The following is a 27,059-nucleotide window of genomic DNA, read 5'->3' as shown; positions in this document are numbered from 1 at the left end:
AGCTTCTCTCCGTTAGGTATTATTAGAAGCCGTTACTACGGGATCAGTCTAGGTTAGGTAAGTTACCTTATCAACTCGGTACCTTAGTAGCCACAAGCCTCCTTCGGACGTACCTGTAAGTGATGTCACCAGTGTCACATGCTCACCCGCGATCGTGCCATGCACCTCCTCGCGGGTATCTTGGACCCCCAGTTCCCTTTTGAATTCTCCACCATCCAAAGTTATACCATGTCTTGAAACATCCCTCCTCATGGACGACTTCACTGCAGAAATGTTCGCTACTGGGCGCAACTTTGACTCCTCCGAGAGCTCAAGCCAGCGCCCCAACAATGACCAGAACGATGACAATGATAAGCAGCCCGAGCCAAAGGCCGAATCAAGCTCTCAGAAAACGGGCCTACGCGGAGGATTAGCTGCTATTCGCCAGAAAGCTAGCTTACAGGACCGATTAGTAGAAAAGTATATTGAGCTGCCCGAGCCGCTGTGATACCGTGCTTTACTGACTGGTGCCACGGTAGACTTCTTCAGCAAGTTATACCCACGGATAGCGATGACCAAACCGAGGCTCACTTCGTCGGTGATGAACAATCTGCTACTCATACCGAGAGGCCGAACTTCAATATCACTACCATGTCCTACAATTTTCGGCGATTCAACGCTCGAATAGGCGTTGTCTTTAAATTCCAGGCCCGTGCCGAACGTATTCTATCCTGGAAGCGCGCGTCGCATACTCTATCACTCCTCGCCGTCTATAGTTTTATCTGCCTGGATCCTTATCTCCTATTTGTGCTGCCTGTTGCCATCCTTCTGTTTGGTGTCTTCATCCCCGCGTTCCTAGCTCGGCATCCAGCACCACCCAAGGGAACCTTGTCGAGTGAGCAGAATGTTGGATATTCTCCCCGAGGACCACCTTTGGCACCTGCAGCGACGGTGAAACCAGTCAAGGAACTCAGCAAGGACTTCTTTCGGAATATGCGCGACCTACAGAACTGCATGGATGACTTTAGTCGGGGACATGACCAGGTCGTCGCCTTACTCGTACCAGTGACCAATTTTAGTGATGAGGCTCTCAGTTCTGCTCTATTTTTATTTCTTACAGCCGGAGGCATTTTCATGACCATTGCGGCCCAGATTCTACCCTGGCGCTTCATATTTCTTCTCGGGGGCTGGGTTATCGTGGGTATGGGTCATCCGCACGTCGCCCGCCTCATTGCTGCCGCTCATCGCGAGCGTCTCCAACCACAAGAGGCTAAAGCTCGTTCGTGGTTAGATAACTGGATCAGTTCAGATGTTATCCTCGACTCCAGTCCTGAAACGCGTGAAGTGGAAATTTTCGAGCTACAGCGCAAAACCTCCGGTGGTGGCGAGTGGGAGCCTTGGGTTTTCAGTCCTTCACCTTACGATCCTTTGTCACAACCTCGAATTACAGGTGAACGACCACGTGGAACACGCTTCTTTGAAGATGTCATGCCACCCGAAGCGTGGGAATGGAGTGAGAAGAAATGGGCTCTAGACCTTTGGAGTCGCGAATGGGTAGAAGAACGTATTATTACAGGCGTTGAAGTTGAGACAGAAGGCGAGCGTTGGGTTTATGACATATGGGACGAGCGAGACGAGCGAACGGGTGTTGTGGACGTTCCTATCAACGAGAAGGGGAAGCAAAAGGCAACCCCGAAACCAAGCTGGGAGGAGAATGAAGACGGCAGTGGCCGGAGAGGTGACTGGAGACGACGGCGATGGGTCAGATTGGTGAAGCGTAGGGCGGCTCCAGTACAGCCAAGTTGATCTGATATATCTCCGTAATATCGCTCTCTTACCTTGATTTCTCGTATTATGCAGGGTGTTAGTCCGGGGCATGAGATGGCCAACACAAGTGTCCAAATATGGCCATTGTTATGTAAGAATTGACATGACATTAAGAAAATCCATCTGAGTTATACTCAGTCAATTGGACAGTATGGGCTACCATAAAGTGAATACCAAAAATCCAATCCTCATGCTGAAGTCACGCTTTCAGAGTCCAAGTGGTATCATTCTGAACAGGCCTCTCCTGTGGCCACAAAATCGGAGGTCGTCAGATGTCTCTGATTTGTGTCCCAACATTCTATATGCGCTTCGCTCATAACACGTCAAATCCGTGAATCGTAACGAGATAAAAGAAATTAAACTAAGACGTTGAATGAATATCATTGGATGGCCATCTTGTCGAGAATCTTCTGAATGCCCTTCGTGCTGCCACGGCCCTGGTCGAGCTCCTCGGCCATCTTGCGAGCCCGCTCAATGAGGACGCTGAGAACTTTACGGGTATACTCGAAGCTGCCTGTGGACTCCATGTAGGCAACAGCGTACCGCTTGATCTGGGTGTCCGAGGTCTTCTGCTTGAGGATGTTGATGAGCTGGAGATTTGTGGGGTTGGTGCGAATGCTGTGGATGACAGGGAACGAAAACTTGCCCTCGGTCAAATCCTCGCACATTCCCTTGTTATGGCTGTACTCCTTCGAGGACAAGTTCATGTAGTCATCTCGAATCTGAAAGATGAGGCCAATTAGGTTGACGAGCGGAACACAGTCTGTAGGACTAGGGCCGTTGGCTTCCGCCGCCATAAGCTTGATGCCGAGACGGAACAGGCCGCCCGTCTTGTTACCAACCATTTCGAGGTAGTCTTCTTCCGTAGGACAGGTAAGAGTGTCACGCCAAAACAGGTCCATGCCCTGGCCTCGGTGGAGGTTCACAAGCTCATCGGAAAAGATGGTTATTAGCTCTGGATTGTTGAGCTTGTGCAGCTCTTGTAGGGCGACAAAGTATATGTAGTTTGCCGAGTTGATGGTTTGAGCGACACCAAAGATGTTGTGTGCAACAGGGAAGCCACGGCGCAGCTCGGACGAGTCCTGCACGTCGTCGATGAGGAGTGAAGACTCGTGAAGCATGCCAACGACTCGGGTGATGACTTCGAGGCTCGACGTGGGCACATCGAGCCAGACATTGAAGGCACCGATCAGCTGGGCGCGGAAGTCCTTGCCAGGATGGCTAATGACATAGTCGTAAGGTCCGCGGACGACATTTTCCTTCTCGTCAGTCCAAGAGCGCTTAGCCGTGAACTCGAGATCCTCGTGGGCGTAGCGCTCGGGATCGGGAGGCGGATTGGGAGCTTGCATGACGCCGTAACCGGCGTTTGACATCTGTGCCCTTGGGGAGAGCTGCTTCTGGCTCAACCAGTCGCCTTCTGGAACAGGGCGCAGAACGGGTTTTGTGGGTGTCGCGTTGAGCGAGGTCGGGATGCCGGTGCTTGAAGTGCGAGGTGGAATTGCGTTGGGAGACACAAGTGGGTTGGAGATGCCAGACATCTTCTCCATTGCCTTTGGCGAGAGCGACAGCATGTGTAAGGCCGACGGGGGCAATGCCTCAGGGTTGAAGGAGAGGATGGGGTCGGCCGTGGGGATCATGCGTGTTAAGTTTTTGGGGGTAATAGAATGCGATTCGTCTCAGGGTAAAAGAGAAGAGGAGGAGGGGGAGGGGTCCTTTTTTTGACGGATAATCGATGACGCTACTGAAGATATTTGAGATGCTAATTGTAGAAAGGGAGGCAGAAATCAACATGGGACGGAAGCGAAATAATAAACAAATGCCGTATACGTGGTGTTTGACCCTGTCTTGTCTCGTGGCGTACTGATAGCGAATGGTACTGTCGGGATGCTCGGGTGAATCTATAAGTGGTCGACGTCATTGAATGTCCAGACGATACATGTCTAAGCCTGCCTGCTGCGACGATAGAAGGGTCATAGAGTTGACACTGAGCCTGTGCGCATGCTTGCAATGTGGATAATCGGTACTGGACCCAATTACTCATACGCTGAATAGGAGGAGCCTAAAAGCGAATCCTGCAGGCTGCAGCTATCCAGTTTGAGGTAGGACGATGAGGAGGATGGAGCTGCCCAGAGCTCTCTCTGCCTTGTGATAGAATGAGGGGTGAGGGTGAGGGTGAGCATGTGGGTGAAGCATTTGTGGGCTAGGTACTTGTTCGTCCTACGCAGGACACCCCCATCTTTGCAGCTCGGCGCAGCATGAACTACAGGCACCATTCACAGCATGTCAAGTACTAACTGACATGGCCGTGCCTCTTTTTAGGGGTTCCTGTCACAAGCTAGTGCAGAATGGATGGGACGGGAGCTCTGAGACGGGAACGCAGCTTTGCTTTCCTTTTCTTTGTTGTTGAGAGGAGCTAGCGACAGGAAAATGGGTCTTTGCCAGGGGAAGATCAGCGCGGGATTGTGAATGTGATTGCGGGGGAAGAATCAATAGTCCAAAAGCAGCCAAGCCAGGTCATTCATCAGTCCTGATAACTACCTAACCAGCTGCACTTGATAGTCATATTGACGTACATAGTAGATGGTAAGCATTCATACCTTATCTTTGATACATTCGTTGCCGCGTTATATGTAAGTGTTATTGAAAGATGGATAAATATATGGATATCTGTAAGTGAGTCAACCAGTTGATTAGTGGTACTTGTGTCGACTTATATTCAGTCAAAGTCATGCCGTGTGTGTGCTGGCCATGAGGCAGCGAGAAGAGTCGTGCGTACAAGACACTTACATAGGTAGTAGTACAGAGTAAACAATAGTGTAATGAGACAACAAATGAAACAAAGGAGGAAACGTTCTTTGATGCACCAGCTCTCCCTTAATCTATCCTCAACCCAATCTCACAATCATTAAATAATTCGATCCGTTGGGACAGAAAACACACCACCTCAGCCCATTGTAAGATCAGGGCTTGCGAAGCCCGTGCTCAGCTCGCTGAGGAGTAAGGCGAAGACGAACACATTGAGTCCATCCCTGGTTTCGCTTTGTCACGGACCATGTCTGACTGCACCTTAAGATCTCGTCAGACAATTCTAGATTTCACATGCAAATCAAGGGTGTACCAAAGAGCTGATCAATGGAGTCAGATCATGTTGCTTGAAGAACCCCTGCTGTTCAAATCTGGACCGTGGAGCTTTTGATGCGCCTACCCGGGACTACTCTTTCGATGCGCAAATTCGATAAGTTGGACCATGTTCATCCTTAAGGCAGCACTCTTCTAGTCAGTCTATCCTGTGAAGTGTCTCGCTCTGTGAATATCCATTCTAATCGTATATTTGACCAAGCGTCTAAATACTTCAACAAACCTAAGTCCCATATCTCGGCAATAGTCACCTTATGCAAGTCACAAAGCATTTGTTAATATTTCAATCAATACCATGTATTGTATGATATCTCAGCAGTAGTGAAAGCACTAAGAGTCTACGAGGACAACCGGTAACGCTAATAGAAGTAAAACATCATCGTATCACAATATTGTCCAGTCACTTCACCACCCCGAGTCTCAGTGCCTGACGTTGACCACGGTGATAACAATCTCCGTTCACAATCGGCCGAAACATTTGTCATACGGCAACGGGGATCCGAAAACGCGAGAGCCGAGCCATCCTCTCGACCAACGTTAGTAGTCCTCAACGTTGATGAGCGGGAATTAATTGCCGTTGTTCAGGTGTCGCAGCCTATAGTGTAATAAGACCTCCCAAGGTATGACGACAGTGGTGGAGCGAAAGTGGTGATGCGGCATGAAGATCAGAGAACGGACTTAGATCTGATTTCTAATTTATTTCCGAGTCTGTGGAATCGACACTAGAAGCATAGCAGTGTCATTGACTTCAAGAGACCTCACTAGTCAATATCAGACATGACATAGTGACGCTGTGTGTTCAATATATAAATATGAGTCTTGGCTCTCTCATCATGGCCAAATATCCCCATGCCTTGTAACATTGCCAACAGCCATGGCCCCTATACATCGAATATTCTCATCGGCGAATAACAAGCCCTATCGAACCAAGCAACTGGAAGAAGAAAACCCACCGTACTTAAACGAGGATGGCTACGTCGACTTTGCACCAGGCGACATTCAAAACCCACAGAATTGGTCTACTGTTCGGCGCTGGTCCGTCACGTTCTCAGCTGTGTTGCTCGTACTGAATGCTACTTTTGCATCGACCTCGCCTAGTGGATGCTTCCCGTCTATCTCAGAACACTTCCATGTATCCGAGTTGGTAGCAGGCTTGACCATTACCCTGTTTCTACTGGGTTACTGTGCTGGACCGCTCATCTTCGCACCACTAAGTGAGCTCTACGGAAGAAGATGGATCTTCTATATCACCTTTACGCTATATCTGATCTTTAACTTTCTGTGTGCCTTGGGCACCTAACTTTGGCGCCCTTCTTGTCGGCCGTTTCCTCACTGGAACGTTCGTCTCTGCACCTCTTAGCAATGCACCTGGCGTACTCGCGGATCTGTGGACCCCGATCGAGCGCGGAAATGCCATGGCAGGATTTTCTGCCATGGTATGGGTTGGGCCAGCATTAGGGCCTGTTATTGCCGGGTTCCTCGAACTGAAGAAGGACTGGCGTTGGAGTTTCTATGTCCTTCTCTGGCTTGGTGGTGCAACAGCTCTCGTCATGTTGACTATTCCCGAGACACATGCTCCCACAATTCTCCTTAAGAAGGCTCGAAGAATACGAAAGGCAAAGATTCCTGGTTATGAGAATGTCAAAGCTCGTTCTGAAGAGGGTGATCGTACACTGAAAACCGTGTACCGTATCGCCTTGACCAGACCGTGGATTATCCTCTTTGACACCATATCCTTTCTCTGCGCAGTATACATGTCAGTAGTCTACACGCTGTTATACATGCTTTTTAGCATCTATCCAATCGTGTTTCAGCAACGACGTGGCTGGAATCCCGGTGTTGGAGAGCTGCCCTTGATTGGGACTGTTATTGGTGAGTACTTTTCATTGATACGACTTCACCGTAATTACACTAATGTACTCGTAGGTGCGTTCATCGGTGGTGGCATAGTTTTGATCGATACGCGAATTAGAAAGAAGAAGATTGAGAATGGGGACAAACAGATGGAGCCTGAAGACAGACTGCCATTGGCAATGATAGGAGGTGTTGGATTTGCCGTGACCATGTTCTGGTTTGCATGGACGGCTGAGTATAAGTAAGTAACTGAGATACCACAGTCCTCCCCATATCTCAAGTCACCACACGCTCTCGGGCTTGAATTATCCCTCCTAGATATGTATGTATACTGACATAGGTCCCTGTAGCTCTATCCATTGGATCGTACCGACGCTGGCGGGAACTTTCCTAGCTACATCTCTGATGTTGATCTTTGTGGCTTTCCTGACGTATCTCGTTGATGTTTATCTCATGTACGCGGCATCTGCTATTGCAGCAAATACCATTGCTCGATCAGCATGCGGCGCTGCTGCCCCCTTGTTCACAACCCAAATGTTCGATACATTAGGAGTTGGTGGTGGTGGAAGTCTAATCGGAGGAGTTGCTACAGTCCTAGCCGTTATCCCGTTTCTGTTCTACCGATACGGGAAGCAGATTAGAATCAGAAGCAAGTTTGCGCCGACAAAAGAGAAGAGCGAAGCTAGGGAGAAGGATGAGGAACAGGCCGACAACAATGCCACTGCTCGAAGGAACAGTGTTTTATCTCATCCAGACAGGGCGAGTAGCTCGGATACCACAGTGGCCGCCGCATGATACTAGAGGTCAGTTTTGCACAATACTCGATATGCTTTTGAACTGTCATCTTAGACATGCCATTGGTCATCGATAATGTCACCTCAACGCTTTTGTCGAGAGTTTTGAGGCGCCTGAAGAATATTTACATCCGAGTTTCCTAATATCGTTGGACGTTGCCTGGACAAGACTTGCACTCCGTATCCAATCACTACTAATCTACACTTACAACTTAACATTTCCCCGAGCACCTAAAAAAGAAAATCACCTAGGAGGAGGGGCTTTAATCGGTAACTTTGTGTTGTCCATGCTATACGGCTCGAGTTACTTCACCGAGAAAGATATAAAGATATCATTACGTATAATGTGGTTTCAAGCTCAAGGGCCCAGTAGGGCATGAGAATTCTACTGGTTAATGCACATGACTGACAATCCCATTTTAAAAAAAGGTGACCTTTTGATCGACGTCGATAGATAACTTTTAGGACAGTTTAGAGGCAGGCACAGAACAATACTCCGAATCTAAATCAATCTTAGGTATTTGAATAGTGAGATCACAGTGTAAGAAAGAAAATTCCTTCGGCTGTTTGTATGATCCTTTTTAGTATACCAAGCATCGGAACATGCATTTGCCGTCCTTTCACACAATTGTGCATGAAATGCATGAAGCTACCTAGGTATGTAAGGTAATCAATGATGATTATGTGAGCATCCATCCCCTCTTAAGCTCGGAACTTCTTTGTGTCGATCTTCGACCATCTGCATTGTAAACACTCCATCTTTCTAACTTCAAGTCGTCACTATGGGACGGATAGTAATTGCATTCGACCTCTACGGTACTATTCTCTCCACCGGATCCATAGCAGTAGAGTTGGCAGAATTATACGGGCAAGATAAAGCTCAGTCAATTGCCGCTCTAGCAAGGCGATATCAGCTTGAATCAACATGGCGCGTGACCAGCATGGGTAGGTTGATACAGGTCAAAAATCAAAGCCATTACTGATGATATATGAAGGCACTTATCGCACATTTAGTGACTTGACGAGATGGTCATTTCGGCAAGCTACGAAAGAGATTGGTGTCGAGCTCACTCCTGAGCAGGAAGAGCGTATCATGGATGCATATAACGGCCTGGACACATTCCCAGATGTGGATAGGGCGCTTTTGAAACTGGCAGAACATGCATCTATCGATCCCTACATCTTCTCAAACGGAACCAAGGCCATGATGACATCGTCACTCGATACATGCCCAACTTTGTCAAGAGTGAGCAACATATTTCCCCACGAGAAAGTCGTCAGTATCGATCCTCTCAGGGTGTTCAAGCCGCATCCTCGTACGTATGAGTTTATGGCTGAGACAGCGGGGATGAAGTCTCAGCTTGATAGGGTTTGGCTGGTAAGCTCGAACCCATTCGATGTCACTGGTGCTGTAGCTTTTGGATTCAAGAGTGCATGGATCGACCGTGAAGGAAAAGGCTGGGCTGATACACTGGGGTGTTCACTGGGGCTCCAGCCGACTGTGATCGCGTCTGGTGTGGATGAAGCTGTGCAGGTAATCTTGCGTCAGCCTGAGGAGTTTAAGTAGGGCGATGGCGATTTTATGCCGAATTACATTGACGCCCCTAGTATAATTCCTGCCATCCACCCATTCATTCATTAGTTCTCGGATATGATGCGAGGCTATTCGATCAGAGACAAGTATCCTTTAATCATTGAAGTGGTGATTTTGATGACTGCAACTTGGAGATGGAGAATGTAGCTGCTAACTGCAGTATTGAACTTCTTCACGTGTTCAAACAAGAATTTGCAAGAAGCTAACGTTCCCATAGTAATAGTACTGAGAACAAAATTTAACCAGGAACCAGCTGGGAGAGTATATTAAGTTTATCGGCCGAGAGTAGATATTGGGTCGAGATAGTTTCGAATACCCGTGGTAACCTAACCAATACCTATAACTACCTTCTAGACGAGAAGCGAAGCAGGTGACATGATGAAGTGAGAATTATCGAACGTGCAATATCGGTGAGCCATGGAATCTGATCAATGATAAGTTCTAAGGTAACCATGAACCTACATAGTACTAACCTCCACTTCCTACTAAATGCTTTGGGTGAGGCCTTAAGGTTGTTTCCTCACGGCTTAACTGCCGAAGACCTACCTACCTAGAGAGGTACCGTTGCTGCGTAAACAAGTCCACGGGTCTCTGCCTACCAAGCGTTCTGGCATTCCATGTCTTGGATCAACCATTGTTATATTCGCACCTAGAGCCCCGATCCTATTCCAAGCTTCCATCTCAATCCCTCACAAACAAGATTCTGTTTGGACCTACTGGGACATTCCCTTCACCAACGGCGCAGATAACAGTTGACAGCCCACTCTAGCGTGATCCTAGCTGCATATCCCCTGTAGGCCCCTGTAACCCCGGACCATGCCAGCCCGCTTGTCAGCTGGCGACCCTTAAATCTTGGAATTCCCTAGGTCGTTGCTGTGCCGATAGCTCCACTCCATGGATTGTTTGGCGACAGCAACCTGACGACGATCATCCGTCTTTCTACTTCTTTACACTATTGCTTGGGCTCGGTGACTCTCGGCGGTGTGACTGCGATACTCAGTTTCCATTTCTTCTATTCTTCCTGTCCCCTTCATTAAATGTTTTCTTAAACACTCTTTTACAAAGTACAAGCCGCAATCGCATCAAGTCGATATTCTTCAGCCTTTCCATCTTTACCGTCTCCGGCATAACGTTCATTACTGTTCCCCACGCACAGATACACGATGGAGTCTCTTCTGTCTCTCGCCTTCGACAACCTTTCCTCGTATGACGGTCCAAAAGTCCGTAAGGGCCTTCGCCAGGTCGAAGGCCTTCTAGCTCAGATCTGTCTCTCTAAAGCAAACTCTCGAAACGACCGTGCACATCGAAACCGGGATGCCGACGATGATGGGAGTGAAGGATCAACACCTTCTCAAAAGGATCTTTCCCAGCTTTCCCGCGACCCGGCATTTCGAGAGTTTTTCAAGCTGCAAGAGGGATTCGAATGGAACGTTGCGATGCGCCTTATCAGCACTCTCGATCGACTTATGGCTAAGGGTGGTGATGGTGGAAACGACCTGTTGATTCTGAGTGCCCTTGACCTCATACAAGGAGTCTTGTTGCTACATCCTCCCAGCAAGTCTCTCTTTTCCCGAGAACAGAATATGAACGTATGTATACAACGACTAAGCCGCTAAATACCACAAAACTAACATCATGTAGCTCCTCCTTGACCTTCTCGAGCCTTTCAACTGCCCTGCGATCCAATCTGCGACTCTCCTCACACTCGTCACTGCTCTTATCGAGACCCCAATTAATACCCGTACCTTTGAGAGCCTTGACGGTCTTCTCACTGTCACCTCTCTTTTCAAGTCGCGATCCACCGCCCGTGAGGTCAAGCTGAAGCTCGTTGAGTTCCTCTACTTCTACCTCATGCCTGAGATTCCTTCGATTCCCCGAGCCGATCAGCGCGATAGTGTCCCCGCTATGCTTCAACGAAGTCCTAGTAAACTCGCAGGTGCCTTCAATGCTGACTCACGTCGCAAGCGTTCCGGCTCTGATCCTGAAGGTGACATCTATCTCACCACGGAGGAGAAGCAGGAGCTGCTTAGCCAGCATCTGAGCAGCGTAGAGGATCTTGTCAAAGATCTCCAAAACTGCGCACCTTTCGGCGGCGTCGTCTGCTAAATGCTGGTCCAAAGACTGGAGTTGTGGTTTAGACTGTTTTCATATTTCCAGTACATCTCATTTGACGGCGTTGTAAGGACTATTAGGTGGTGCCTCTATGATTTACTTTTTCTTTTGGCGCGGAGTTCTGAGGGATAACTTCGGTGCACATAATAGCTTGTTTGTCGCGCCGGGACTGTTGAATATTTGGATCAACCCTTTGCACGAATGGTCTGGCTAGGCGTTTATAAGCAACAGAAACAAATAGAACGGAACGCATTTCTCCTTTGAATTATTGCTTTTGCTTTGGTACAACATCCCCCGCTACACTCTGTGGAGGGGTGGGAACGATCGACAAAGGACGGTCTGGTGTTATGGCCGAGTCGTTACCGTATAGTTCGAACCGGCCGTCTATTGTTTCAGAAAGGGGTGTCTGGTATATACTCGGGCTGGACATGGGTGACAAAAGATCGCTGCCGTCCCTATTCGCTGAGTCGATCTCCACGGGTGCGGCGATATCTCCAGGGGATTGTGCATGCATGGGCACAGCAGCAGTTCTTCCAGGTGAGGTGACCCGTGAGCTTGCTTGTTCTGTATATGGTCCTGCTGCTGGGTCTGGTCCAAAGTAATCCTGGGTCAAGCCTGACCGGGCATGGCTCCCGGATATATCTGTCATGGCATCTCTAGGGGGCGCACTGCCCTCTCCTTCGCCAGATGCTGATGGCCTTGATGCAGTGCGCTGGCGTCGCTTGCGCAGACACATCCAAATCAGCCCGCCAACAATGATGCTCGCTCCCACGACGACACCGACGCCAATACCAGCCTTTGCACCGTCTGACAGGCCGCCGTCGCCATTGTCGTCGTCGTCGTCGTCGACAATTGTGACACCGCTTTCTGTCGGTGTAGCTTGAGCGCAATATCCGTTACCGCTGACCTGGGTGCACTCTTGGTCATTGTCACAGCAGCCTGCACCATCAGAGCATTTATGCTGCGAGGTGGTACAGCCTGAAGGAATGGGCGACAGGAGGTCGGTTCTCGAAGCCGGTCTCGTAGAGGCGCAATCGCCACCCTCCCGACACTCAGAGTTGTAGCCGCAGCAGTCTCCACCAAGGCTACTTGGGCAAAGGTAAAGACTCGTCCTGGGACACTTGCGATCACAACAGCCCTCTTGCGCAGTGGCAGTTCCACTTCTTGTGACGGTGCGGGTACAGAAATAAGCATTCGAACTACACGGCGAATCGCTGGAGCAGTTGGAGCCTATAGGACAGCATTTCGGGTCGCCTTTTCGGTTGACGTAGCAATAAGAGTCGTTGTCGCAACAATCATCTGGAAATCCAACCTCTAGACCTGTGGCATAAATGAGTTTGGTGTCCGAGAGCATTATAGCATCCGGATGGACCTACAGTTGTGATGATTCGAACCACAGTCTCCTGCGCGTTTTGCCAAAGGAAATGAGCGATCGATAAAGAAGCGTGGCATCAAGTCGCCAGGAGCCGCTTGGAGTGCCTCATACTGCCGTGGGTTGTGCGCAACGGCAAGAGGGACAAAGACGAGACAACTGAGAAGCTTCATGATGAGAGCAGCAGAAGGAAGACTGACGGAAGATTCAACAAAGCGCAGTGTTCATCGTCGCATCTCCTATGAAGCGTATTCTATCTCACAGCTGAGTTAACCAGAAGCCGGAATTTGATGAGCGCAGTTGAACAAAGAAAAAGAATGTGATGGGAGCCAAGACTCAAGAGAGGTCTATGCATGTAAGACTCGCCTGGGCGACGTGCGACGTGCGACGTGCGACGGAGAGTGACAGGGCCTCCGCGTTTGCGATCTGCCCTACCATATCGGATGCATGGCTATCATTGGTCTGCTGTTCAATGTACTTCAGGTTCATTTCCAATTTCTCAGTCATTTCTGGAGCTGTTAAGGAAATGGTTGACCACAACGTGGCAGAGAACTGTTACAATGGGGCTGAAGCCACAAGTGCTTACATGACATTGCCCAACGTGGTATAAAACCCGCAATGGTAGCTTCAGGCTGACATGTTCACCGGAGAATTAAATTTGATGTATTATACATATTACTGAGTGTCCAGACCTGTCGAGAATGGGGATTTGAAACATGCGAATCACATGCTGGCGGATAATAGCGAGGATACTTTGTAAGCGGTATCAGCTGTGACTGTAGTTGAGTAGGTATACGATGAATAAGAAGCATCTATGTATGCATATGATTTTCAGTCTATACAGTCCCTGCATCTTAGGTGCATCCCAAATCTCACCAGGAAGATCTTTTGTAAACAGGACAGACTAATACAGATGTACGAGCGAGTTTCTGCTGCGCATCTGACAAAGAATCAAACGCCCATTGTGGACAAACCCCGCCATATAACAACAATAACGCTATTATACATTGGTCTGAACAAAGAAGAACGGCCAACGATGCCTTGCTTATATATTCCATGAGTAAATTGATATGCTTAAGACAGATCAAGTACATATCTACATTGTGTCGCAACGGTACAGGAGCTGATATTCTTCCCACATTTACGAACAGCTTATCAAGTATGGCCTGTACCTTCACTATGCAAATATTTGTTGAGTATCTGGATTACATCTCCGGGTTCTATATCGAGCTCGCATTGCATGTACACTATATCGATGTCCTAGTCATAAGACGACTCTTCATACCTCCTGCAAGGTGAACACAGGAGCACACTCTCTGTTTCAGTGGGCTCACGGCAAATACTCTGGTGTTGTGAGGTCATTTCTGCTTCCTAAAATCGGTGGATATTCAATACTGTCAGGAGAGAAACCTTGATATATTATAGTGGTTTCCTTCTTGACGACTAAAATGATTCCACAGGATATCAAATTCCTCTACAATATTGATCGAACCCACGTCAACCTTCGGTTTTCAAACCATGAATAAATTACCAAGCCAAGGCTTCCATACTTACTGAATGAGAATTACGGATACCGAGCATTACTCGCTGAGTTGTAGGATGACAACGAGGAGTTGGGAATATGCTTAGTATCAGTAAGAAGCCATAGTACAGATAATGACCCTTGATACAGTTAATGGGAACGCTTGTAGGAAGAATAAAAGAATCTCCATGAAACATTGAGAAATGCTAAAATGTCTCGTCCCGTTTTCTCTTCAAAGTCCCGATCACATCCCTTGCGATAATCTTGATACGTGATGGTACTACCGACGATTTGGGTTGGAGGCTCCCTCAAGATTATGCCAGTAGCTTAAGCTTGTGCATGAATTCCTAGGTACTGACTCGTATGGAGACTCTACACCATGGTGTAACATATTCGGATTCCACCAACGGCTGGCTGGACACAATCAACTCTTGGAGTCCTTTTAGAAAACTTACATCTGAGACTTTCATTGGCAGTGTCAGTGAGGTACTTGATCTGACAAGACTTGCCGTGATACACTTCACCGGAGGCCGCTTCTGGTCACTCCTTGAATATCTCGATGGATGCTCACAAGCGGCTCCGCAGTGAGCACTTAGATATTGTGATGTTGTAATGCCCCATGACACCAACAAAATTAGCTGATACTATGAGCTTGATCTTGCAGACTGTTTAGATATTCTGTTTATGAGCCTTGTATATTTGGTGTTGATCACTTTCTTAATAGCGTAAAGCCATTTCTAGCTACTGGTTCAACGCCTTCGAGCTCGGCATGCTCTCTTGTTGGCTGTTCCAACTCCCGCGATGCCGTCCATACTGGTTTTTAGCCTTGTCCGAGATCATTTAAGTCGCCTCTTCAAATAATACCCTCACCCTTTCCCCATAATGACCTTTCGTAGCATTAGATCCGCATTCTTACGTGACGAGCATGTCTACATACAACTATGGCTTGCCTTTGACTCGGGATACGACTCTGCCCGGTTTCAAAATTTGATAGAGTGTAGCATTCGCAGGACTGTGGATAGTTATATACTATTGCTTTTCCAACGACACGGTACTGTGGGTGAAACAGAAATTAATGCTCATTTATATGACTAGCGTACCAAAGGGGGAATCCAACATAAATTCATAGTGATCATTCTAAAACATCCAAACCCAAACATTGTTAAGGCACTTAACTCCAGAGCAAATCATGCATATCTGCATCTATGCTCTCTCTGCCAGACTAGCTGATGACCTCGGAATTGTTCTGAATCCACTGTTTGGTGTTGCATGGAACGTCTCGTTGATGCCTCCAGCATCATGAGATGAAGGTGAAGAAATAGACCGAGCCTCTTGGCTGGGTTCAGGGGTTGTCATGACATCAACATGGCTCAAACTGATGGTGGTCGTTGTTGTAGTCAGAATGGCTTTTGTCTCCAACGCGAGAGGAGTTCCCCTAAGAGTTTCTATCAAATGGTTAGTGGAGTTCTCTAATCTGTCTTGGTTATGGATGTTTGTACCTGGTGTGCTTTCCTCATTGACACTCCCCTCCAAAGCAAGCTTTCCACCCTTATTGAACGCTGCGTTCGTGCCTGTATCTTCGTCTTCTTTGAAAACATGGCCGGGGGCTTTCAATGATGCAGTGGGTTGATTTGCATTAACAAACTCCGTGCGTACAGTAGTTACTAGGATGGTTGAAGACCTTGTAAGGACTGATGTGAAAACAAGAGTTCTAAGGCTCAACGCTGTCGGCTCAGGTGCAGAAACAGCAGATGGATTTGAGAGTAAGGTTGGTGCTGCAAGCTGCTGAGAGTCTCCAGCGTTGATATCCGGGGTGGAGGTGGCTTCTGTCTCTAAAGCTGGAGCCGCTCCCTCGGCCTTGGCAGTTGCAGGGGAGTCTTCTGTTATCTGTGTCCAGGATTCCGTTGCAGAAGCCTTGGAAGGATCTTCTTCTGGAGTAGGTACGAGGACGACAGTTATCGTGGTATCTTGTGCTGGCTCGCTCGCGGATTCGATCCTACCACCTGGTGTGCAGTTAGGGTTTCGACTTATGAAGGGTAGATTACTTACCTCGTCAACACACTCATCATCTTTGGCACCAGATGGCCTCTGGGTCTCTTTAGTTGCTGAAGTACTAGTCTGTCCACCAAAGCTGACATTGGTCGTGACCGTCTGGACAACATTATCGGGATTCTCTACAAATGCCTCCCCAGGCGCAGTACTGCTGGCCTCAGGAGCCTGCTTGGCAGATGAGATACGAGGATCTTTGGCTTTTCCTTCTTCTGTTGGTTTGACATCTTGTGCTGTGCTGAGTTGTGTTCCCATCGAAGCCTGAATTTCACCAGTCGGTTGAGCAACAGCATTCTTGGAACGGCCACCTGATTTCACGACGTCCCCCTTTCCAGAAGCACCTGCACCCTCAGGCAGTGTCACGGCAGCGCTGTTGCCAGACAGCCTTTCAGCTTCAGGCTTGCTGTTAGTAGATTCGCCGTTTATGACCTGGGTAGGATTTGCCGCGGGCTGCGCCAGATCAGTCTTTGCCTGCCTGCCAGTATCTATCTGCGATGCATGTAGTTGAGCTGGAGCGCCAGGAGCCTGAGACTCGACAATCGTGGCGACGTCTGCCTGTGACAGTAACGGGGAGCGTAGAGAAGGGTCCGAAACCACAGGAGCTTCTGATGGATCCGAAGCAACGCCTGGTCTAGAAACGCTGGCTTTGCCAGAGGGAGCAGGCTCCTCAGACTGTTCGCTACCTGTAGACTCATCAGAAGAACCTGCAGGTAATTGATCGGATTGGCCAGACTGGCCTCCTGACGAAGTGCCTGTCCCTAGAGTAGGTTGTTTGTCCGTGGCACCAGATGGCATCATGCTGTTCACCTGCTCATGGAGTTTGTTTATCTGATCCAGAAGTTCCTGAAGAGCTTCTTCGGTAACCGCAACCATATCGCCCTGGTCTTCAACCAATCTCTTCACAAGGCCGAGAGTTTGGCGAAGTCCATGACCATGGTGTGCTTCCCCAGGAATCTCCTTGAAAGGCACCACCTTGAAAGATCGAGCCACCGGTTCACTGAAGACTACGCCTGGCAGTCTGAACGAAGCTTTGAGACGAGGGAGAAGGGCCGCATGGGTGAGTGGGGTGGTAAGGAAGAGACATGGTAGAAGCCAGAGAAGAATGTATAATCGAATCATTGTGTCGACTTGGTGATGGAAAAGAATTGAATAAACAATGTGCGATGCTCTGCAGTCCATTGCTGGCTGACAGGTTGCCATGATATACCTTTTGTCACGGGCTTTAGGTTGTAGGGGAGCAACACATTCCAACTATCGTGATAGCAACGCTTGCCATGGTGTCTCAGTCTCGGGTGGGCATACAATGAATGGATCAACACTTGTTGTTTCACCGCGGACCAAGGAAGCCTTTCATTCCTGTGGTGAGTGGGCAATTTAGGCAGTGTCACGCTTAGTTTTCTTTGTAGACAACCCGAATGAATCATATGGATAGTCAAATGTAGCGTGGTTATGCGCTGAAGCAGGTATTCCTGATATTGTTGCCGAGTGCAGCCCGTCCGTCATGTTGATCGCTGCGGGGAATCGAGGCAATGCGCAGCGGAATCTCTCTGGTGCATCACGGATGACGGAAGTCAGAATTGGACACAAGATTTGTTTGGCGGAGTCGTGACGACGCTTGGGTCTTGGTCAGGTAAGTTAATTTCTCGGCCGGGATACTTCGCTCGGTACCACCAAACTACGAATGGATCTCGGTTGCACCGGAGTAAGTTTTTACAATCACAGGTGGATAATTGTAACCACGCGATGTGGCATTTGGGGGAGAAAGTTTGGACAGAGAAACCGAAAGCTTCAAAGGTAAATATTAATCGGGATTTACTGTTATTCGTGTCTGCAAGGATCGTGAGGTATTCGATGATGATTTGCACAAGATGAAATTTCAAGGGACTTGACCACTTGGAATCAGACTTGAATTTAAAGGCCTCAGGGAGCAAGACAAGATCAGACCTGAAGATAGTGGGTCAAAAAAGACCCAGCAAAAGGTGTCCTAAATTTATCCTATATTACCTTTGTCTTTTTGTCTTTCTATCATTTGGGATCGAGGTCCTGAGTTTTCTTTTCCTCCCTAGACAGGCTAGAGAAATCCGAGTGGCAGTTAAAAAGCAATGCCAAGTTATTCTGCAGGTGAATTGAATCGTAGAGTTCCGCCACCCTGATTATTGCAGGGGCTTGCTGAGTGATATTGAACCGTCATCGCGGGCTAAGGGAGGGCTATCACGCAAATGCGACTGAATGAGGGGGATAAAAAGGGCCAGATGGAAGTTACAGTGCTCTCCGAGTTGGCTGAGGTGAGTTTTGTCGGTTTCATTGGTTATTCAATATATGTGAATATTGATCAGGGTCATTGTGACCATTACAGAGCATCGCAACATGAAGCCGTGAAGAGTCTTGTGTATATGTAGCGATGAAATGGCTACTGACAAGGTGAGGCAATGGAATTCGTGCCTCTTTGGCGATCAAAATACGTGGTGATCATCGCTGATGGATTGCAGGGACAATTCGGGGGCTGAAGGCGATGAAGTGACCGTGGGAACTTGATTGAAACGAGCTTTCGGTCGCTGAGTTCGCTCAGTCGCCTAGGAGGAGTGGAATAACAATAGAATTCGAGGCGCTGCTTTGAGAGAGATTAAGGACATACCGGGGCGTTGATTGGCTGGAAAGAAGCGGTACCCCTGCCATGCGGCAGAAGTGGCACTAAACTCAATCTGGTAACAGAGGAGACGGGCTGGACCTGGGCCTGAAATCCCCAAGTTTGTTCGTATGCCACTGCCACTTGCTCTCGCTCCTGCTCTGACTGAGTGAGTGTGAAGAAACGCGGGAAATCAAACCAACCCAACCCAACCGATTTTTCCTCTCCTTGTGCGCCGCCCTCGGCCCCAGCTCCAGAATCCAAAATGACAACAATACCAAGACCCCAACCTTACAAGACAAGGCTTTTGCCCTCTGTTCCATTACTTTCATTTCCACTTTTCACCACCGCAAACCCATCATCACCAGCCTGAAATCAATCTTGGCCCGGCACCAGGCTGAATGACAAACCGACCTGTCTGTCTGTGATCGCAACTCAGCTCCTCCTAATAAATCTCCCACTACTACTAAGACTCGCTCCACGCAAGCCCCAAAAGCCCACCACCCCTGACCACGTCCTGTCCACCACGGGATCACCACCGGGTCTTTGGTTATTTGCCGCCTCTCCTGTCACCAGTCCATTCTCAAATCCTGCTCCTTTCCCTAACCTTCTTCCACTATCCTTCGCCGCTTGCAAAATATCATCAATCAGCATCACACATCACCTTTTCGTCAGACAACCCTTCCTAGACAATAGCATCACCATCAGCTCTTCGTAACATCGACCTCTCTCGACACCATGGCTCCTCCAGTCAAGTCCGCCGACGCGCGACGCAAGTCCAGCACCAAGGCCAGCTTGATTGTCACTCGCAAGGTGTCGCCCGACAAGTTGCGTGCTCTGCTCGCGCCCGACTCTATCAAGGAAGAATCTCCCTCCAAGGACATGAAAGCCAACGCCGACTCACCTACCGATGCCGTGTCCGCTTCTGGCTCGCAACCACCAGCCAGCAACACGAATGGCGACAATGCCTCGGACTCCAACGCCGCTACTCCTGTTCCTGAGGCAACTCCCGGTGACGGGACACCAGCCCCTTCGGCTATGGGACCGCCTACCGATGGACCGAAGAAGAAGGGCGTCAAGCGATCTGCCGCTGGCGCCAACGGTACAATAGATGGTGTCCCCAAGCCTCGAGGAAAGCCTGGCCCCAAGAAGAAGCCCCGTCTGTAAGTTTTTGCAACCCCAACACATATCTGAACATTGGACTGACCACTCTTCCCAGGGAGGACGGAACGATCGATCACTCAGGTTCCAAGCCAGCCGGAGGTCACAAGCTGGGGCCCAAAGCGAATCAAGGGGCTATCAACGCCGGACTTCGCGCTCTCGATCGCTCAGGCAAACCCTGTCGCCGATGGGCCAAGGGTGGATTCCAACTCAAGAGCTTCACCGGTGTGGCATGGGAGATTCCTCGCTGGGTGGCACCTCAAAAGAAGGCCCCCGAATCCAGCGCCGAGGATTCTACTGCTGCATCAGCCGAGGGCAGCAGTAAGGAGAACAAAGAGAACGGCCACGAGAGCAACAGTGCTAGCAATAGCAATACTGCCAACGACGTGGAGATGCAAAGTGCGCCAAGCAACCACGCCTCGTCGCCGGCACCTCTTGCTATCGCCGCTGCTTCATAAAAATTCACTCTACGATGCTACATATTTTCCCTTTTCGTTTGGCTCTGATACCAGAGAGTGTTTTATAGCGCGAGATATTGCGGGCGTTCTAGGTTGGCAGACAACTCATCCTTGGCTCGTCAGTGAGACTGAGATGCTCTCATACCGAGCATGACCGTTCATTCATTCGGAATCTTTTTATGTTTTTCAAAAAAGCGACGCTGGTGTCGCTGGGCGTTACGGATCAGCGACGATGGAACGCTGTGGAAAAGGATTGGCATTAAACCGTACCAGGGCCGGCGGAGCATATTTTTGATGTACAATTGCTGTTACGATGGGGTAACGTTAGATATACTCTGGTAATTCTCTGAAATGAGCAATCAAATATTTGTTCTTGAAGGATATATGCTATCTGTCATTCTACCATCCATGCGCCCTTAGCTTGGAAGACGGGCGCTAATCCGCTGTTTACTGCAAACGTTGTGCTCTTGTCGCAGCCTATCTAAAAGTAGTGTCGATAATTTCAGTCGTTAATGGCTCACCCTTTGAGATTACGCGCCACGTAGGTCTAAAAGAAGCTGTGACGCAGATGCCAACTCGCGATGACTCTAAGTAGACGTGGCAGAAAGCTCTTCATGTCAAGAATGATTCTCTAAGCGTTCTCATCAGGTAATATTATTGGTCGCAATGTTGGAGCCAAAGTCACATGCCTTCATTTTATCGCCTGTTTCGACGAGTAATGATCTCTTACATGAGGGAACTCTCAAATCCAGCGGTCGGGGAAGAGTTTTCGGGGCTTGAGATGGCCCAATGGCCAGACTGTGGATACGTTTTGGTTCGTCTTTCTCATCGGGGTCATGTCTTGATGTTGTGGTGTGGTTGCAGGGAGCTCACAAAGCTTAGTCATCGACACCAGAGGCGTCCCGTGACTTTCATGCCCGGTTGACTATGGTAGGGGATGAAAGTGTAACTGTATTGCCCTGGATTTCAATTGATACTTGGTTGATTGTGCTTTGAATGGTTTGCGGTTAATCGTGGGATCTTGCTTTTAGGATAAAAATGGTGGCTGATGAATGATGCCTGGAGGGGCTTGAGCGAACAGGTTTGAAACCGAAACCCAAACCAACCTGGAATATCCATATCGAGATGGAGATGCTCATTGGAGGCACCGGAATAAGTCAGCAAATAACCTCGCCAACTTATGAGCGAGGAAACCTCAACTTGTTTCTGCACCAGGGCAGGGCAGATTTAGCTATTGCTACTGTCATCACTCGAATGTTTCTTTTCGGAACACGGAAACGCGCTGAAAGAAATAGGTTCAGGACCATGTGCTATCGTGCTATCGTCCATTATCACGCCTCAGCCTTTGGCTATGTTGGGGCGATTCCATTTGCATGGGGACCTGGAGCAATGCAGGTTAGAAAGGGTCCGGCCCGGCAGCGGGGAAGCTGGGCCTCCACTGTTAAGTTAATGCAGCTGTTTGCTAGGTGAAAGCTTAACAGACAAGGTCAAGTCAGGCCAGGCCAGGCCAGGCCAGGCAGGACTATACCCGCTGGGGGAGAAGAGTGACCCTCGTGATAGATAGCGCAAGTTGGTAGCCATGATGAGTGATGTACAGTATCGGCTTTTCTCGTCAAACCAGACTCGATTCATGTTGACTACTAACCTATTAATGATGGCTAATTAACGAGTCATTCCTACTTGAGATACATCCGTATCTTCCTCTTCTTCCTCTTCTTTTAACCTGAGTCTCTTTAGCTGCTAGAAGTTAGCGAGTGGTAACGGTGACGCGCTGTTGTTCTGACGGGAACCACCTCCACCTCTACCCGCCCCGTCCATCACCATCACCATCACCATCCACTCGTCTTCTCCTACAACTACCCACCGCTATAGTACATAAGTCGACTTGTTCCCCCAACTCCAAGATCACTTGAGTCTATTGCTATTGTTTATTTACTTCACTCTCTGCTCCGCTTTGTCAGACTTGCCGGTAATTTGTCGACGCATCCGAAGCTCGTGCTTCCACCTCCAGACGACGGTTACGACTGTTACCGACTACGCTATAGCTCACACCCCCACTACAAGCCTGCGCTGGAACACATCCTAGGGCTTCACCTGGCAGTCAACTCACCTGCCTTTGCTGTTGGGTGTCTTACTACCAAGGTACCTTAGGTGATAGCCGGGCTGTTTCGTTTCTGCTTGTCGTGGACATGGCAAGTCCCCTTCACCAAGCTTCTCGCTCGTCTGCTCGTCCCGAACCAGCTTCGCCATCCACTCACCACGCTCATTTCTCTCCTCCGCATAACTCAGCTATCGCCAATACTCCCAACTTTTATACACATCCTGCCCGTACTTCGATATTCAGTGCATCCGACGAGCTCAACCTTCTGGGCTCCGAAGCGACGAATACCATCATGGAAACTGTTGGGATTGAGACGAACGCTCGGAGAACTGGTCTTCCGTCCTTCTCACGAGCCTTTAACATGCTTGTGGAATCTGGGGCAGTTGATAATAATTCCAAGAACGAGGACGAGACTTTCTTTATTCCATCTTATCTCGAGAGCTCGACATACGTCCAGAAACTCCAAGAGGCACACCAAGCTAAAGTTCAGTCCCGCCGCGATTCGACTCCAGCGAATGGTTTATCCCAGCACTCCGCTACGTTCAATCAGCATCCTTTGCCCCCCGGTTCGCATCGAGGCATGTCGCACACTGTTATAGAGCGCCCTCCGGCCTTTGAGGAGGAGGATGACCTTGCACCTTTGCCAACAAAATGGAACAAGGATGATCAGTGGGGAGGCATTGAGATCCAGGCTGACGGCTGTACTGTGAAGTACATCGGATCTAAAAACCAACACGACCAAGACCACATGGCTTGTGCGGTCCGCGCCGACCACTACATGCCCCCCCAGTGCGGAATTTATTACTTCGAGGTGCAAATAGCAACAGCTAAACGCGACGATGCGACTATAGGTATTGGTTTTGCAACCAAGAACGTCAATCTGTCACGGCCTATTGGCTGGGAGCCCGAGGCCTGGGGCTATCACGGCGACGACGGGCGATGTTTTGCAGGATCAAATATAGGAAAACACTACGGCCCTGGATACAACGCATATGACGTGATTGGTTGTGGTGTGAATTTCAGGGAGAACACCGCCTTCTTCACCAAAAATGGAGTTAAGCTAAGTATGTGTATGCACACCAACAGCCCGATGAAGTAAGAAAACTTGGGGCCTCTATCCTGGGGGACGAAAAGACTGGCCCCAGGGCCTCTCAAGCCCACCCTAAATTAATAAAACTTAGGCCTGTCATCATCCTAAGTGATGAGCATCTAAGTCTGCACTGGATTTACCTGAATCTCTTATCACTCAGGATAGGGGTCCTCGGTTTTCTTGCTTCCTGAAGCAGGTCATCTTGCGTCCCTTGCTAACAAGCAATAGTCACGGCATTCAACGATGTTAACAGAGGTAGGCTATACCCAGCGATTAGCCTCAAGAAGCCCGGCGAGTCCATCCGAGTCAATTTTGGACAAACCCCTTTTGTTTATAACATCGACGACATGATGCGGGTAGGCCTGTGTAACACCCCACACACAGCATGATGCATAATTAATGCCCTTTTAGGAAGAGCGCGACAGAGTCCAGAAAGATATTCAAGCTACAGACACGTCAAGTCTCGTCCCAAACTTGAGCGAAACCGATGTAATCCAGGCACTTGTTCTCCAGTTCCTCCAACATGATGGCTACGTTGGTACAGCTCGGGCTTTTGCAGAAGACATGAAGAAGCAAAAAGAAGCTCTAAGCCTTGACCCCGGAGTCAAAGTCGACGGTGTTAGCATTAGGGATGACGAAGACGCAAATAATCGCCAACGTAAGATCACAATTTCTTGTTGCCATGTCATACTTCTGACCACAACACAGGGATCCGGCGTGCAATCCTCGAAGGGGATATTGACAGGGCGCTCAAGTATACCAATGCATACTATCCCCACGTTTTAAAGGATAACGAACAAGTCTATTTCAGATTGCAATGTCGCAAGTTTATCGAGTTGGTGCGAAAGGCGGCCCAGCTCAACATGCGCAATGAGACCAAGGGTAACGGGCATGTTAACAACCCCACACCTCAGACAATGGATCTGGATCTTAACGGCAGCGAAAATACTTCGAGGGATGCCGATGGTGGTGAGAATAATACAGTGATTGCAGAGCTTGAGCGCAACATGCTGGAATACGGACGGACACTCCAGGAACAATACGTCAATGACCCACGGGTAGAGGTCAGTAAGGCACTTAATGAGATTTGGGCATTGTTGGCATATGAAAACCCGCTCAAGGTGCCTCAAGTCAGCCACCTCTTGGATAGGAATGGTAGAGTTACTGTTGCGGAGGAACTAAACTCGGCCATTTTACGTAAGTTGACAGAGGAACATATCAGTTGTTGACAATACTAACAAACAAGCAGTATCCCTCGGCAAATCGTCTCGAGCAGCACTAGAGAAAGTTTATGCTCAGACCAGCGTGCTTCTTGAAGACCTTCGCCAAGACGGTGGCGAGGGAGCATTTGCTTCAGTAAACGATGTCTTGAAGGGAATCCCACAACCTCCGCAACACTGATTCCGGCGTCGCCGACATGCCTGCTTTTGCCTCATTGCCGGCTTGCATTCTCGGGGTTTTATGGTCATCGGCGTTTTACAGCGTAATGCTATGAGTATGGAGTTTCTCTTGCTTTCTGTTTCTGCTCACTTCTTACCACACGAGCCTGTAAGATACTGTGCTCGTCTGAGAGTGGCACTTTGTCGATACAACGCATTTTGTATGGAGGTTCTGTGTTCCCAATGAACTCTTATAGACAGGTGAAGAGATTGGGGATGGCTTCATGGATAATAGGTCAACAACTCCCCTCTTGCAGGCAAAGAACGGCGGGTTGTACAATGCCCGGCACATAGATAAGACCAATGTCGACGATCGGTGATAAATCGATTTTCAACATATTCCTCCAGGCACCGGATTCTGTGCTGGCTGCTTGGCCGCATCTATTTTCCCTTGCCAGTTCCTTTGCGATATATATAGTACATATTTATACAGCACGTGTCTCGTCTTCCCTACGACGATGGGATGAAAATATCCTCCTGGATAGTGGGCATCCTGATAGATTCACAATGTGTCCACCCCCCAGCACTTTTTGTATAGCCGTTCCTTGTGCCTCTTCAAATTATCCAGTCCTCCCAAGCACTGACTCAATGACTTGTCCTGCCAAGCAAGAGCGTTTTCATCTATCAGATAGGTGTATGCAAACACGTCTGCATCAAACAAGCCTGGCCCATTAGCACCAAAGAACCATTTATCCTCTCCTAGTAGGGATGATAGTGCTCGAAGGGCAGTTGTGGCGTCAACTAGAAGTTGTGACGGCGAGATCGTCGCGCGTCGTGTTGTCTTGAGTATTTCGGAAGTGGCCGCGGCGTGGAGTGTCTGTTGGAGAGGCGCACGAAGGAGCATAGAGGAAGGAAGGTAGAGACTTTTAAGGAGAGGGGCATTGGCGGGTAGGAGGTAGAGAACATATAGCTATAACATATTAGCATGTATTCCAATTTTGTGACGGTGATGTACATACCCAAGCTGGTCGGATATTTTGTGTCAGGAGAGCTTGGTAGGCTTCAAGGCGGGGTGATGTGATGCTTGATAGCTCATGGACAGCGTGCTCGCGCACGTATTTGTGAATCTTCTCGCCAGTAAGGGGTTTCGAAACTTGCGAGGCCGGTGGTAGGAGAAAGGGCAGTGCGCCTGAGGGCGAAGCGTGGTTATTCGAAGGTACGATATCGAAGTCAATACCAGCGATTCTCAACACCGTCTGTCGAGATAGCATTAGCACAATGCCTCTATCGACTCGCGTCCCTCAACTATAAACCCACCTGCCACTTCAGACATGAAGGATTATAGCTCGGCTTCCCTGTCAAAGCATCCTCATCTGCCACAAAAACATATAGGGCCGGTCGTTGGCGTACGCTGGTGGGGGACCTTGCGGGGAGGCCTTCGGGGCTGTATACGTGAAGGGGGAAGTGGTTGAACAGGTTTCGAATGGGTCCCGGGACGACAAACCAGCGACTCGACTGCGGAGAGTCGACGGCATATGTCATGGCGAATCCGGTTTTGTTGGCCGTGTCTCGGTGAGCTTTGTGTTTTTTTGTTGTGGTTGGAGGTTGAAGCTTTAGCTACAGGCCGGAGGACGGATCGGCGCGGCGGGCAAAACCCCGGCTCGGGAGTACGTACCTTTCCCCGGAGGAGAGCATGCCCAAGGCCGGGGAAGACGGAGGGAATGATGAAACAATTAACGGGGAAGAACCAACAAACCGGTTCCCTTGCTCATTTGCGTCGAAAATAACCTCATAATGGCTTGCAATTACTTATTCACCTGTCATGTTGATTCATGATGCAAAGCGGCACTGTCAAATACCCCGTAAAACTAGAACGCTATGTCATGATATTCGATATAGGATGAAGATCCCGTACGCGATTCATGAGCTTGCGTCAAATTACGGCATATTTAAAGACCGAGGTTTCAACAGCGGCTGCAATATCCATTAATCCGCTCAGAGCG

The 27,059-nt window shown here is 49.0% G+C and overlaps 10 protein-coding genes; 6 read left to right on the top strand and 4 right to left on the bottom strand.

Moving 5' to 3' along the window:
- Nucleotides 1–250: 250 nt before the first annotated feature.
- FFUJ_07353 (related to PEX29 Peroxisomal integral membrane protein, involved in regulation of peroxisome size and number) lies at nucleotides 251–1,785 on the top strand (the record flags this gene model as incomplete). XM_023577596.1 has 2 exons in its annotated part: nucleotides 251–459; nucleotides 519–1,785. The coding sequence occupies 2 exons, from the start codon at nucleotides 251–253 to the stop codon at nucleotides 1,783–1,785; spliced, it is 1,476 nt and encodes a 491-aa protein (XP_023430644.1).
- A 401-nt stretch (nucleotides 1,786–2,186) lies between these two features.
- On the bottom strand, nucleotides 2,187–3,443 carry FFUJ_07352 (probable farnesyltranstransferase (al-3); the record flags this gene model as incomplete). Its single annotated transcript, XM_023577594.1, has 1 exon — nucleotides 2,187–3,443. The coding sequence occupies one exon, from the start codon at nucleotides 3,441–3,443 to the stop codon at nucleotides 2,187–2,189; it is 1,257 nt and encodes a 418-aa protein (XP_023430643.1).
- A 2,375-nt stretch (nucleotides 3,444–5,818) lies between these two features.
- On the top strand, nucleotides 5,819–7,593 carry FFUJ_07351 (related to mfs-multidrug-resistance transporter; the record flags this gene model as incomplete). XM_023577593.1 has 4 exons in its annotated part: nucleotides 5,819–6,225; nucleotides 6,305–6,816; nucleotides 6,871–7,039; nucleotides 7,149–7,593. 4 exons carry the CDS (start codon nucleotides 5,819–5,821, stop codon nucleotides 7,591–7,593), a joined length of 1,533 nt encoding a protein of 510 aa, XP_023431430.1.
- A 781-nt stretch (nucleotides 7,594–8,374) lies between these two features.
- Nucleotides 8,375–9,159, top strand: FFUJ_07350 (related to 2-haloalkanoic acid dehalogenase; the record flags this gene model as incomplete). XM_023577592.1 has 2 exons in its annotated part: nucleotides 8,375–8,537; nucleotides 8,588–9,159. The coding sequence occupies 2 exons, from the start codon at nucleotides 8,375–8,377 to the stop codon at nucleotides 9,157–9,159; spliced, it is 735 nt and encodes a 244-aa protein (XP_023430642.1).
- Nucleotides 9,160–10,349: 1,190 nt separating this feature from the next.
- Nucleotides 10,350–11,292, top strand: FFUJ_07349 (related to cell division control protein 14; the record flags this gene model as incomplete). XM_023577591.1 has 2 exons in its annotated part: nucleotides 10,350–10,775; nucleotides 10,828–11,292. The coding sequence occupies 2 exons, from the start codon at nucleotides 10,350–10,352 to the stop codon at nucleotides 11,290–11,292; spliced, it is 891 nt and encodes a 296-aa protein (XP_023430641.1).
- A 271-nt stretch (nucleotides 11,293–11,563) lies between these two features.
- On the bottom strand, nucleotides 11,564–12,843 carry FFUJ_07348 (uncharacterized protein; the record flags this gene model as incomplete). XM_023577590.1 has 2 exons in its annotated part: nucleotides 11,564–12,618; nucleotides 12,675–12,843. 2 exons carry the CDS (start codon nucleotides 12,841–12,843, stop codon nucleotides 11,564–11,566), a joined length of 1,224 nt encoding a protein of 407 aa, XP_023430640.1.
- Nucleotides 12,844–15,395: 2,552 nt separating this feature from the next.
- Nucleotides 15,396–17,360, bottom strand: FFUJ_07347 (uncharacterized protein; the record flags this gene model as incomplete). The annotated part of the gene is made up of 1 exon (XM_023577589.1): nucleotides 15,396–17,360. The coding sequence occupies one exon, from the start codon at nucleotides 17,358–17,360 to the stop codon at nucleotides 15,396–15,398; it is 1,965 nt and encodes a 654-aa protein (XP_023430639.1).
- Nucleotides 17,361–19,605: 2,245 nt separating this feature from the next.
- On the top strand, nucleotides 19,606–20,486 carry FFUJ_07346 (related to MUC1 Extracellular alpha-1,4-glucan glucosidase; the record flags this gene model as incomplete). XM_023577588.1 has 2 exons in its annotated part: nucleotides 19,606–20,030; nucleotides 20,087–20,486. 2 exons carry the CDS (start codon nucleotides 19,606–19,608, stop codon nucleotides 20,484–20,486), a joined length of 825 nt encoding a protein of 274 aa, XP_023430638.1.
- A 2,189-nt stretch (nucleotides 20,487–22,675) lies between these two features.
- FFUJ_07345 (RANBPM-like protein) lies at nucleotides 22,676–25,078 on the top strand (the record flags this gene model as incomplete). XM_023577587.1 has 5 exons in its annotated part: nucleotides 22,676–23,651; nucleotides 23,906–24,033; nucleotides 24,089–24,335; nucleotides 24,386–24,874; nucleotides 24,927–25,078. The coding sequence occupies 5 exons, from the start codon at nucleotides 22,676–22,678 to the stop codon at nucleotides 25,076–25,078; spliced, it is 1,992 nt and encodes a 663-aa protein (XP_023430637.1).
- Nucleotides 25,079–25,618: 540 nt separating this feature from the next.
- FFUJ_07344 (related to mitochondrial outer membrane protein (Sam35)) lies at nucleotides 25,619–26,598 on the bottom strand (the record flags this gene model as incomplete). XM_023577586.1 has 3 exons in its annotated part: nucleotides 25,619–26,026; nucleotides 26,076–26,312; nucleotides 26,374–26,598. 3 exons carry the CDS (start codon nucleotides 26,596–26,598, stop codon nucleotides 25,619–25,621), a joined length of 870 nt encoding a protein of 289 aa, XP_023430636.1.
- Between the last annotated feature and the right edge of the window lie 461 nt (nucleotides 26,599–27,059).

Source organism: Fusarium fujikuroi, chromosome FFUJ_chr05, assembly GCF_900079805.1.
Source record: "Fusarium fujikuroi IMI 58289 draft genome, chromosome FFUJ_chr05".
NCBI classification, from domain to species: Eukaryota; Fungi; Ascomycota; class Sordariomycetes; order Hypocreales; family Nectriaceae; genus Fusarium; species Fusarium fujikuroi.
The sequence above is the reverse complement of the archived record's forward strand: the minus strand, read 5'-3'. Positions and strand labels throughout refer to the sequence as shown.